At 39.6% G+C, this 12,998-nt stretch overlaps 1 protein-coding gene across 1 annotated transcript in view; it reads right to left on the bottom strand.

Moving 5' to 3' along the window:
* Positions 1-1,190: 1,190 nt before the first annotated feature.
* The window catches only part of DYNAP (dynactin associated protein), a 41,157-nt gene continuing 29,349 nt past the window's right edge, over positions 1,191-12,998 (bottom strand). The window contains exons 6-9 of the mRNA XM_082253698.1: positions 5,496-5,605; positions 5,164-5,277; positions 3,662-3,808; positions 1,191-1,635 (exon numbers count right to left, since the gene is read on the bottom strand). Coding sequence (XP_082109824.1) covers positions 1,501-1,635; positions 3,662-3,808; positions 5,164-5,277; positions 5,496-5,605 — 506 coding nt within the window. The 3' untranslated portion in view covers positions 1,191-1,500. The remainder of the gene's footprint in view (positions 1,636-3,661; positions 3,809-5,163; positions 5,278-5,495; positions 5,606-12,998) is intronic.

Here is a 12,998-nt window from a genome sequence, read left to right as displayed (position 1 = left end):
TTTGGGGTTTATTTATTAAAGCTAGAGAGGGCAAAATTAGCTTCTAACCTCAGCTTGTTTAATTAAGCCTAATTAGCAATAAAACCTGGAAGCTGATTGGTTTCTCTGCAGAGTTGCAACTAATTTTGCCTTCTTTAGCTTTAGTAAACAAATTTGTGTCTGAAAAGGATAATGTGATCTTTTTGGGCCTGGGAGAACATAGTTTTGAAGTTTTCTTTCTATTTACTGTATGTAAGAATAGGAGGTCTTCTTGGTGGCCATCAGCGGTTAAGGGTGAGTAAACTAATGCCTCATACACACGCATCAATTGTTGGCCTTGAATTTTCGGCCAACGTCCGATCGGCCGATTTTCGGCTTGTTAGTATGATGCTTCTGACAACTGACTGCGACTTTTAGGCCGAATAAAATCTGGTGTGCATGCTATAAAATTTTTGTTGGCCGTCACCACAACGTCCGATTTTTCGTCAGTCAGTACAGATTTCGGCAGACAAAAATCTGATGAGCAAGACTGGGCATGCTCAGAGAAGAAAAAACACACAGAAAGTAAACCATCACATGACATCACTTCTGAAGTTGGTTTTTGTTGGCCAACAAAAGTCCAGTGCAAGTCTAGAGCACATTTCAACCAATAAACAACACTGGACAAAAGACGGCCGATCGGTCGGCTGATAATCGTTGCGTGTGTACGAGGCTTGAGGATTAGGAATGTTGGAATGGAACTTGACCTATGCAGAATGGGGTTTTATCATGGATCACTTTCAGTGCAACTGGTAAAGATCTAAGATAGGATCTAATGCCCCGTACACACGTGCAGATTATCTGAAGACTTTTGTCTGCAGACTTACCTTTTCTATGTAGTGCAAGGGCCTGCCGAATTGCATACAAATTGAAAGTGTTTAGGTTTGACCTCATATTATATGGTTTTGGTAAGTCTGCAGACAAAAGTCTGCAGATAATCTGCACGTGTGTACGGGGCATTAGTTGTAAATGTCTCAATAAATAGATATAAAAAAAGTGGTTTAATAAAATTGTACTTTATGCGTATTTGCTGGGTTTTTATATAACTCTGCATTTTATCTCTTGAGATACAACCTCATTAATATACTGTATATATCTCACGTACCATTGTGAAAAAAAAAATAAAATAATATACAACATACATATTAAATAGGAAAAAAAAAACATGACTAGTCTGGCCAATGGATCTGAGGACCTCTGAAATGTTATTTGGTTTACTGAAAGCAACCTGAGTACAGTAGTACCATTCCTAAAACTTGGTCATTATGAGGTGAGAGGTACGCTTCTGAGACTTAGGCTGACACTGCAGAATGTTCAACTTCTTTATCACAAAGTTCCTGGCTCATTGTATCACTGGTTATATCAGAAGACACTGATACAATATTTCTGCTCCACATTGAACGGAGTCCTTGAAGTCAGCTTGTGTCAGTGATTGTCCCTCTGTGCACTGATACAGTGTAAGCATGTGATATATTGAGTGGTTTATGGTACATTGACGGCTTGGTCCTCATCAAACTTTGGAATCTTCTTAAATTCATCCTGTTTCTTAAGGAAGAGTTGGGCCAGGACATGGTCTGCTGTTGCATGGAAATAGTCATCCATGTCGAGAGTCTCCAGCTGCCAAAACCACATAAAGACATTTAGAAAAAAAAAACAATGCCAAACTAAAGTATATGCATATGTTTCAGTAATGGAGCATACATAGATTAGACGTCCTTACATGCTTTTTTTTTTTTTATGTAAGCAGTGTAACCTTATATCAGTGTGTGAGAGGAAGAAACAGCACAAGGAGCCAATCAGTTAATGTGCTGACATGAAGCATGCTGATAACAGGGGAGAGCAGAGTGGCAGGTTGATGAGCTCATCACTACGCTGCTTCATAGGCCTGGGTGGGTCCAAAAATGAACCTGAACCACCTGGGCTCAGAGGAAGTGGGTACATTTTTGCTTACTATTAGACTGCAGATATCTAGTGGCTGAAAAAAGTACTGTGTGGGAAATCTCCCAATTGAAGGTGAACATTTTTACAAATTTTTGTCTTGTAATTTTTGGCTGAAGTTCTGCTTTAAACTTAAGCTTTAACTTCTAACCCTGCCAACCAAATCATTAGCCTTCAACCTATTGTCTTACAGCTAAATTCCAATTCTCAACCAAACTGCTAAACTTAAGCTCCAACTTAACATTAAAGCCTAACATGCTAATGCAAACAAACCATTTCCATTACTAAGAAATACTCCTGCTGGGGGAGCTATTTAAACTGTATGCAGCATCAGCCATAGGCCCCTTTCACACCAGCGGACCAATCGGTTCCGCCTGTCCATTTTTCAGGTGGACCCGGTTGGACCATCTATTGTTCTCTAAGGGGTGGTGGATGTCAGCAGACATGTGTCCACTGTTACCCGCCGGGTTCGGATCCGATCCGGTCCGCTAAAAACTGACAGATGGGGATAAGTTCGCCATCTGTCCGGTAGGTCGGATCAAATGGCAAACGGACAGAAAAGGATATGCAGCCTAGTCACGGTAACAAGACTGATTGCGTTCCACCCTGGTTCCTCACAGCGAGTAACGTCTTTCTGGTCACACGTCATCGCATCGGAACACAGCGGAGACAGTCTATTCCTGCGCCGCTGGTTCCGGCCATTGCCACACACTGCACAGCGGGTATTCGGCGTTTGATCTTCCAGTACTTACACTGCCGGTGCCCATGTCTGACTTCTGCCCAGGGTGATGTATGCTTTTTACACGCACATGAACTTTAATGGCATCCCAGTCCTAGTCTGTAGGTTCAATATTGAGTTGGCTCACCCTTTGCTGCTATAACTGCTTCAACTCCTCTGGGAAGGCTGTCCACAAGGTTTAGGAGTATGTCTATGGGAATATGTGAATGCTTGACTATTCTTCCAGGAGCACATTGTGAGGTCAGGCACTGATGTTGGATAAGAAGGCCTGGCTTGCGGTCTCTGCTCTAATTCGTCCCAAAGGTGTTTTCTCGGGTTGAGGTCAGGACTCTGTGCAGGCCAGTCAAGTTCCTCCACCCCAAACCTGCTTGTTCATGTCTTTACGGACCTTGCTTTGTGCACTGGTCCAAATCATTGGTGGAGGGCGGACTATGGTGTGGAGTTGTTTTCAGGTGTTGGGTTTGGCCCCTTAGTTCTTAGTTCGAGTAAAGGGAACTCTTAAGGTGTCATCATATCAAGACATTTTGGACAATTTCATGCTCCAAACTTTGTGGGAACAGTTTGGGGATGGCCCCTTCCTGTTCCAACATGACTGCACACCAGTGCACAAAGCAAGGTCCATGCGCTTCAAATGCGCTACTGGAAGAATGGTGAAACATTCCCATAGACACACTAACATTGTGGACAGCCTTCCCAGAAAAGATGAAGCTGTTATAGCTGCAAAGTTTGGGCCAACTCAATATTGAACCCTACGGACTAAGACTGGGATGCCATTAAAGTTCATGTGTGTATAAAGGCAGGCGTCCCAATACTTTTGACAATATAGTGTATATCACATCTGGGTGGTTACACAGAACCTCTAGAAGATTTTGTATGATAGATGAGGGGATCTGTGTGTCCTTTCCATAAATGATGCAATAAGCTCAGAGAAAAGGAAACATTGGGGAAACAATTAGAATATCTCACCTGGTTTCCAGTACTGAAGGCCAGAATCATGAAGAGATCCTCATCACAGATACTCTTGATATAATGCTGAGTCCCGATCGGAAAGAAAAACACATCTCCTATACCAATGTTAAAGTCTGGAACCGGCTTTTCTCCAATTATCCCAATCTGAGCAAGTAAAGCATTATTAGTCCATAGTTTTACCAATAATACACTTAAACACTTCAATCACATTTGTCAATCTGATCTCAGTCCTTTCGCCTTCCACATAAACTGATCATAAATAGCAGGGAACGATCCATATATCCTGATCTGGAGATTATTTCCTACTATAGCGCCCCCTTTCCCTTTGAGGGTAAGATTGTGGAACTGTTTCAAAAGCTGAGCAGTAACTTTTAAAGTGTAAGTCCACTTTTGTTGAGTAAAAAAAACATTCCCCTCTGGATGTTCTGTGTACTTTGCAGTGGTTTTAACAAACTTTGTTGCAGATTAGTACCTTTTGTTATTGTGAAGAAATATGAAGTGAATCTATTGAGAGTGATTTTACAATTATCAATCAGCTGCTGCACTTGCAGGGCTCTAATGAGGTAAGTGGCAGGGCCTACATCCCTTTAGATGTGATTTCTCTTTGGAGGTATCTCACCAAAAATAACATTTTTGCTGCAGGGGATGCCCAAAATCGGACTTGTATATTCTGAGAAAATCAGTAAGCCAAGGAAGAAATTACATTAGCTGGGGAAATGCACAGCCTGTGCCACCCATAGCAATGCTCCTCCACCCAACCCTATCCAGCAGATACATGACACACTCTCCCAACTGCTAGTTCCAATTGCGACAGTGGCTGGACAGGCTGGGGGGGGGGGGGGGGGGTACCACTATGCTCACCATAGAAAGCTCCTGTGAAGTCTGGGACCAGAGGTAGGATTTAACTGAGCCTGTCATTGGACGGGGCGGCCGGTACCTGTTCAATATTTTGTGCTAACGATGGAGTGGCGCGGTACCTGTCAGTACACACAGCACTGCACTAGTAACACACAGGAAGGTGACAGGCTGTAGATACAAAACTGCGCCCCTCTGAATACTGCGCCCGGGGCCGCCGCACAGGCTGCCCCCCCCCCCCCCACCATTGATTAAAGTTCACGTGCGTGTAAAGGCAGGCGTCCCAATACTTTTGCTAATATAGTGTATGTAATGAAAAGGTTTCATTCAAAAGTTTGAATAGCATGTTAGCAGGGAAAGGCAGAACCGGATGGGAAAAATATAAGCCGATCAGAAAAGTTTAGCATAACTGACATAGTGATCAGAGTAATCTGTTAGTAGGGACCAAAGCTGCCAGTGATGCCAAGTCTGACAGCTACCAGAGGGTACTGTGCCCGGCTGGTGAACGCTGTCAAAGTAATGACATTCATCCTCTGCCTGGAGCACCGTGCTGGGGAATGGTAATATACAGATTGCAGGCAGCATGGGGACAAAGACAAACCACTAACTTCCTATAAACAAGATAGAAATCCGGGAACACTTACCTGTCCACAGCCGCTGATAACGTATCCCATTTCATGGGCGTTGAAGTGGAAATGAGGCTGTCTTAGTCCATTGGTGGTAATATTCAATGTCGCCAGAGTGAGGGTGTCAGAGTGCTGAGAGCGAAAAAAGGAACGGTTAGTCACAGTGATACTCAATGCAGTCAGTAGTGATGAGGATTATCCAACTGGGGTTATTACCCTCTCTTGCTCTACCCAAAAAGAAAAAAAGTTTTGCCTATAGTTCTATATTAATACAAGGGCAGGTATTTCACCAGTAATATTTTGTTAAATCAACAGCCTCACTTTAGGTTAAACAAAGTAAATCATCTTACCATATTGACAGATTCACTGTAGATTTTCTCAGTAGCGTTTAAACCATTTCCATTCTTGCGGTAACGGGCCCACTGAATAATTCCTCCGGGGAATTTGTATTGTTTGGATCCTGAAAATAGATCATTCATTACATGAAGTGTGTATAGCTCACTTTGCGTTAAGTGTGACATCTGCAGGCCAAAAACAGTACTGCAAGTAAAATATTAATTAATATTAAAGTATTTCTAAAGGCTAATCTTTTTTTTTAATTATTGTTAAAGTGGAAAAGCATTAGAAAACTGTCAGTTCTTATTGCTGTCTGTGCCCCCTATTAGGGAGATTCACCCTCTCTATTTGTCCTGTTTACCATTATCATTGAAAGTGAAAGAAAATACCACATTTTGGGTTGTTACAAGAAAAATAATAAATGGGAAATCTTCCAATGAGAACACCAGGGATTTCCTCAGTTTGCAGGGATTTTCTATCAGTGTCTGTTTTGGCTATGTGAAAGAAAATGAAAGGAAAAGTCCCCAATGGGACACAGATGGCAAAAAAAAAAAAAAAATGGCATGGGTTTTAACCCTCACTTTTTCTAGACAAAATGAAAAAAAAAAAAAAAAAGATGTTTTGCCTATAGTTCTACTTTAACCACTTTATCTCTCACACCTGTACACCTATGGACCAGAGCAATTTTTTTCTTTTCTGCTATGGGTCTATTGATTTGGCAACAACTATGGAATTCCTTAGAATAAAAAATACATATACATTTTGTTTTTCTTTAGGAAAAATTAGGTTTTCTTGTAGTGATAAGGTCTTGCAAAAAAGCATAAAAATAATATTTTTTTTGCAATCCATAGGCAAAAAAATGTAAATAAATCTGTTAGTTTTACAAAAAGAAGTATTACTGTAGATAAAAGCTATGCATTGTATTCTATATTTCGCCCCAATTTAAAATTAAGCTAAAATTATAATTTTGGTACAAAGCACTGCAAAGTTATTTTACAAATAAGTAAAAGCTTTTTTTTTTTTATTTTGCAATGCAACACTGAAAACATTAACTAACAAATTAATAAAAATGTTTTAAAAAGTTTAAATATTAATAGTAAGAAAATGAGGAATAAAAGAAAAAAGTTGGCAGGAAAATAGTTAAGGTGAGAAGGGGAAAAAGGGGTTTTATTAGGTTGAATAGGGTATGCTTACAGTTAATAAAGGGGTTCAATGGGAACAAGTTATTCAAAAAATTTTTTTATTTTTTTATCCTTTCTATTTGCAAATGAATGAAGCTGAGTAGATAAAGTAAAGTAATAATGTTACTTTGTATCTGTCTACTCTTTATGAACAGTGTTAACAGCAACAGCTTCTACGGTCACTGTTTTTATCCACTTGCCGACCACCCTATAGCAGTTTTATTGCTGCATGGCGGCCGCACTGTGCAGGATCATGTGTGTGTATATATATATATATATATATATATATATACGTGATCCTGCAGTTCCGGGTATCGGGCATGAATGTGCGCCGCCAGTGGTTCTCTCCCACTGTGATTTTACACAGCGGGAGCTGATCAGCGGGTTCTGCGGACCCAATGTGCAACGGCACCTGCTGATCGTTCAGTACACAGGCAGAACGGTGATCTGCCTATGTAGACAATGCAGATTACCATTCTGTCAGGTAAGGCATGGATCCTGTGTCTCTGCAAAGCAGGAACATGGATCAATGCCTTCCCTTAGTAAAAACACCTCCCCCACAGTACACAAGCATTGGTTAGGCACACAGTTAACCCTTAGATCGCCCCTAATGTTAACCCCTTCCCAGGTAGTGTCGTTAGTACAATGACATATTTTTAGCACTGATCACTGTATTGGTGTCACTGGTCCCCAATAAAGTGTCAAAAGTGTCAGTTAGTGTCTGATTTGTCTGCTGCAATGTCACAGTCCCGCTGATAGCCGTCATTACTAGTACAAAAATAAAAAATAAAAATATCCCATAGTTTGTAGATGCTATAACTTTTACGCAAATCAATCAAAATAAGTTTATTGGGATTTTTAACAAAAACATGTAAACATGCAGAATATATATTGATGAAGAAATTTGATTTTTTTTTTTTTTTATTGGACATGTTTTATTGCTGAAAGTAAAAAATATATATATATTTTTTTCAGAATTGTTGGGTTTTTTTGTTTATAGCACGAAAAATAAAAAACGCAGAGGGGATCAAATACCACCAAAGGAAATCTCTATTTGTGGGGAAAAAAATGTGTTTGGGCACAGCGTCACACGACCGCGCAATTGTTAGTTAAGATAATGCGGCGCCGTATTGCAAAAAATGGCCTGGTTACGAAGGGGGTAAATCTTCCGGAGGTCAAGTGGTTATACAACTCCCGGCTGTCATTTTGAAATTGATTAAAAGTTTGAGGGGGGGCAAGAAGGACAGACAGTGCTACAGATGTTCTGGGTACTTTGATGAAGTTTTTCTGGACATCTGCAGTACGTCCAGTGTCCTTAACTGGTAAAGGGTATGTAAACCCTAACAATGAACTTTAATTACTTGCTCTCTTTTGGTTTGGTATAATATACCTTTAAAAACATTTTTTGTTATTTCTGTTCAATAACAACCTAGAGGATGGGATATTCAGCACAATCTCGGTATTTGCAGATGATACTAAACTAAGCATGCCAATATCTTCTATGCAGGATGTGGAAACCTTACAAGCGGACCTGAACAAAATAATGGGGTGGGCAACTACATGGCAGATGAGGTTTAATGTAAGGTAATGCACTTGGGTATCAGAAATACGAACGCAAGTTACTCGCTAGGGGGGAACCTCTGGGTGAGTCTAAGATGGAAAAGGACCTGGGGGTCCTGGTGGACAATAGGCTTGGCAATGGCATGCAATGCCAAGCCGCTGCAAGCAAAGCCAACAAAATACTGGGATGTATAAAAAAGGGGATTCACTCCAGAAATAAAGAGATTATTCTCCCACTTTACAAGACTCTGGTCCGGCCACATCTGGAATATGCTGTCCAGTTGTGGGCATCGGTCCTCAGGAAGGATGTGCTGGAACTGGAGAGAGGCCAGAGAAGGGCAACAAAAATAATTAGGGGAATGGAGGGCATCAGCTATGAGGAAAGACTACAAGCACTGAACTTATTCTCTCTGGAGAAGAGATGCTTTAGAGGGGATATATCAATGTACAAATACCATTTGGTTGACCTTAGCATAGGGAACAAACTTTTCAGAGAAAGGGAATTCAATAAGACACGTGGCCACTCACTAAAACTAAAAGAAAAGCGGTTTAATCTTAAACTTTGTAAGGGGTTCTTCACTGTCAGAGCAGTAAGGATGTGGAATTCTCTTCCACAAGCAGTGGTATCAGCAGGGAGCATCGATAGTTTCAAAAAACGTTTAGAGGGGCACCTTAAAGACCACAACATACAGGAGTATACAATGTACAACATACAACATACAGGGGTATACAATGTACGGTTAACAGCAAACACACACACACATCATAGGTTGAACTGGATGGACTGATGTCTTTTTTCAACCTCACTAAGTATGTAACTGTCAAACTCCTAAAAATTCAGTGAGCTCCTATCTTCCTGTAAGCTGACAACACTGCCTGTGCTGAACTGAAATCCAAAGCTGTGTTTTCAGCCCTGCCCAGTTTACCTGAAGGGACTACAGAACTACCCCCCACCCCCCCCCCCCCAGGTTATGCAGAAGTAGTGAGGGGCAGGTGTTATGTATTTACAATATAGTGAGTGAGCATTGTTACCATATGGCAGCATGTTAGTGGCAAGATCACTTGTTGAACATAAAGGAAAAAACTTCCTGAAGAAAAATGAATGGCAGCCATGCTAAGCGATCAACCCTTTGTGGTCACTAGGCACCAAGGCAACTGCTCTACATGGGACCTGGAAGACAGCAGCGATCAATGTAGTAGCAGCAACTACTACAGTGATTCTTCATTTTCACAGGTATGGCATATACAGTTCATACTTACATTGGTTTAGGCCGAATGAATGTACCTATGTAATAAATTATCCATAGCTTGGTTTCAACTTTAATACAATATATTAAAAATATACTTTCTGCTGTGGTATTGGTCTAGAGATCTCTTCCAGAAAAACGTCAGCCTTGAAGTGGTTGTAGATCCATACATATACCCACTGACATTACTAGCCTCAGGTTATAAACAATATGAAGCAACCCCTCCTACATAACTTGCACCTGTTTATCTGCAGCCCTGTCGTCTCTACAGCCCTTCAATGTCACGAAATTACATAGCATTTCCGAGCCCCAGAAAGCAGGGGGCAGGAATCTGACATCAAACCCTGCACAGCATAGAGCAGAGAGCTGAGCATAATCTGGGACCTGAGTCCCCTCTGCACAGTCTCATAAGGAAATGCACAGCTGAGGCTGTCAATCACCTGCGGTGTACTGAGGGGAGGGGGAGCATCAGCCATCTCCCAGGATTGTCTGGTTTAGGCATAGACTGTCAGGAGTGACTCAATTAGATAGCAGAGGAAGGAGACAGCAGACGATAATCACACTAGGTGCTTTGGATTTAGGCACATACACACTACAGAAGGATATGCTTTGTTAATTTTTCATTTTCAAGTGAATGTTAACACGATTCATGAAATTTGACCTGGGCACATACATATCTGTAGTGTTTATTTATCTCTTTTAAGTCACGTGATTTTGTGCTGCTCCGTTCCTCTGTTATCAGCATGATAACTTCTGACAAGTTCTCCGACACAGGAGATAAAAGCAGCTGAAAATGTGTGTTGGGGTCGGTGCAAAGAGATAGATAAACAGAGAGCAGGTCTATTCACAGCACAGCTCTGTATATTTCTTCCTTCTTCTGCCTATGTGGAGGGGGGTGTGTGCCTTTCCACCAATCAGCTTACACACAGTGTATGCCAAGACTCCACTCCCACAGCTGAAACAGGAAGAACAAATTCTAACACGATGTACACTTTCTAAAGAATATAGAAAGCTGAAGACAGCACAGCAGAGATACAAATAAAATGTATGTAGGGAGATTTGTTTAATCTTTGTGTATTATCTGAGGCTGTCCACTTCACTGGGTATATGTGAGGGTTTACATCCACTTCACCTTGCTATCATATTATACAAAATATTAGAATAACTGTGTGTCCCCCATTTCCTCGTCCCTTCACTAATTTCTTTTTTTTTTCCTTCTCGTCTCTCTTCTTTCTCTTTTCCCCATACACTTTTGTCATTCCTTTATGTTCTTATTAGTGGTTGTTGACAGGTGTCGCAACTTTGTTTCCTGTTTTAATAAAGAGCTTAGACAGGATGTGGAAGGCATTATTTTATCTCTCATACTATTCAGGTCTACGGCATAACTGTGAATTGTATAACTGGTTGTGTTATTTTACTTTTTAATCCTATTTTGGCATTTGTGGGCTGCCTTTCTCTGCTTTTATGTACTGCAGCCATTTATTCCTGTCTGTATGCCAAATTTATAAATAAAGAAAAAAAAATAGGAATAACCATGTGGTCCATTTTAAAGCGTTACACACCAATTTATTTCATCATCTTGACTCTTGGATTGGTAGTAAAAAAAATCCTCACGTAGAAAAACATTACAGCTAACCTAGAAATGTGTCAGCATTTTCTTCTATAATTGGAATGAAAGGTGAGACAATCCCCCTTCGCTGAAGTCTGCAAATTCTCAGCTAAAGAAACCCCCTATTCATAGTTTCCAGGTAATGCATAGCTCAGCTTAGTAAAGGAAAATATTACAACATGTTGTTTTGACCTTTTTTCGGGACACCGAGCCAGACCGGGACATGGAAATACAGATCATGTGCAGCCTACTGATCCTACAGTATGAGTTCTTAACTGGGCTGATAATACTGCACATGGATCATCTGGGTCCAATGTTACTGACCACTAGATAGCTTAGCAATGCAGCCAATAGGCCAAAGATCCAAAATTGCAACAATCCAGAGAACTAGTGTTAATTTAATCGACAAAAATATTTTCATCATAGTTTTTATCAGCTGCATGTTTCCAGTGACGAAAACTAAATTTAAAAAATTAGAATTAGGTCAATATAGGAAAACTTTGATGAAAATCAATTCCAATTTTAATTTGAGTTGACTGAAATCTAAGGGGTTTAGTTAAATTGTAATCCACAACAAAGACCCTACACACTTGAAATTTCGAGGCATCACACCCTATATCAAACATTGGTGAAGAAGCCATTAATTTAGAACCTTGAGTCAACCTGAATCCAAATGGATGTTCCTTATGGACACCCTCACACCGCATGGTTTAAATATCGATTTCGATTTGAACTGTTTTATCAATAATTTTTGAACATTTTCTCTCCCCCCCCATTCTGTAGCATTTATGGTTATCCGAAACAATTTTTTATAAGTGTATATAGATAGCCTTTGTCTAGCTCTTTGTCTATATTTTATTTATTCTATTTTTTCTAGTCCCCTTGGGTATAGTATCTAGCACCCTCTATTATGTGTCATTCAGAGATATTGGCATGTGTGGCCTCATCCACACTTTAATTTCCTTCTGATATTTTTTTCCATTATTATATTAAGAGGTATGTATATACTTTTGAGGCCAGTACACATTTTGGCCTAAAACAAACCCTTTAACCGGCCTTATAGCCTTGCATCCTTACTTTATCTTTTTATAGACCTGTCTACTCACTTCCCATGTATATATATTTTTAATATATATTTTCTATTGTTTGTGGAGGTATTCAGTTATATCTGTAGTGACCTGTACCCATTTTATTACATACCTACGCTTGATTTTATTATAGTAAATTGATTTTTAGGGTTTATGGTTACCTTTCTTTTTTATGTGGTTTTGTAGTGTTTACTTGGTTTAATTTCTATCCGTGTTGCTATTGTGACTCCCGCAACATTTCCGATGCCCCTGAACTCTTATATTCTGAGCTTCCGTTTTATTTGGGCATTTACCTATTTTAGCCTGAAAATCATTTGTCCTCTGTTAAGCCTATACTAATAAGCCTATAATAGTATATGGGTTGGGTGGGTCTCTGTTTGTATATACAACGGGAGTACAGTATTCCTGTACTAAAATATTGCTTGTACAACTGAACTGTGAATCTCACAAGACACAACATGGCTGATACTTTGTTTTACTGGCAATAAAACGGTTTTATACGTTGTCACAGCTATACATATTATACTGCTGTAATTTTGAAAAACACAATAAAAGTTTATTGAAAAATGACAATCAAGAACGATGTGCAATAAATAAATTAATTGTACTATAATTGAATTACATTGTACTTGAACATAAATTAATCTAGAACATCAAACTTCACTATTAGTTATTATAACCATGGTAAAAATGAGAGAAAAATAATAAAAATAAAAAAAATAATAAGAAATTATATTAATAAGCTAGATGAGAATGAAAATGGAATAATCAATGACAAAATTTGAGTATATAATAAATGGCAAAATTAAAGTATATAACAGAAATAAAAAAA

The sequence above is a fragment of the Pelophylax lessonae genome (genome assembly GCF_965119305.1).
Source record: "Pelophylax lessonae genome assembly, chromosome: 1".
NCBI classification, from domain to species: domain Eukaryota; kingdom Metazoa; phylum Chordata; class Amphibia; order Anura; family Ranidae; genus Pelophylax; species Pelophylax lessonae.
The sequence above is the reverse complement of the archived record's forward strand: the minus strand, read 5'-3'. Positions and strand labels throughout refer to the sequence as shown.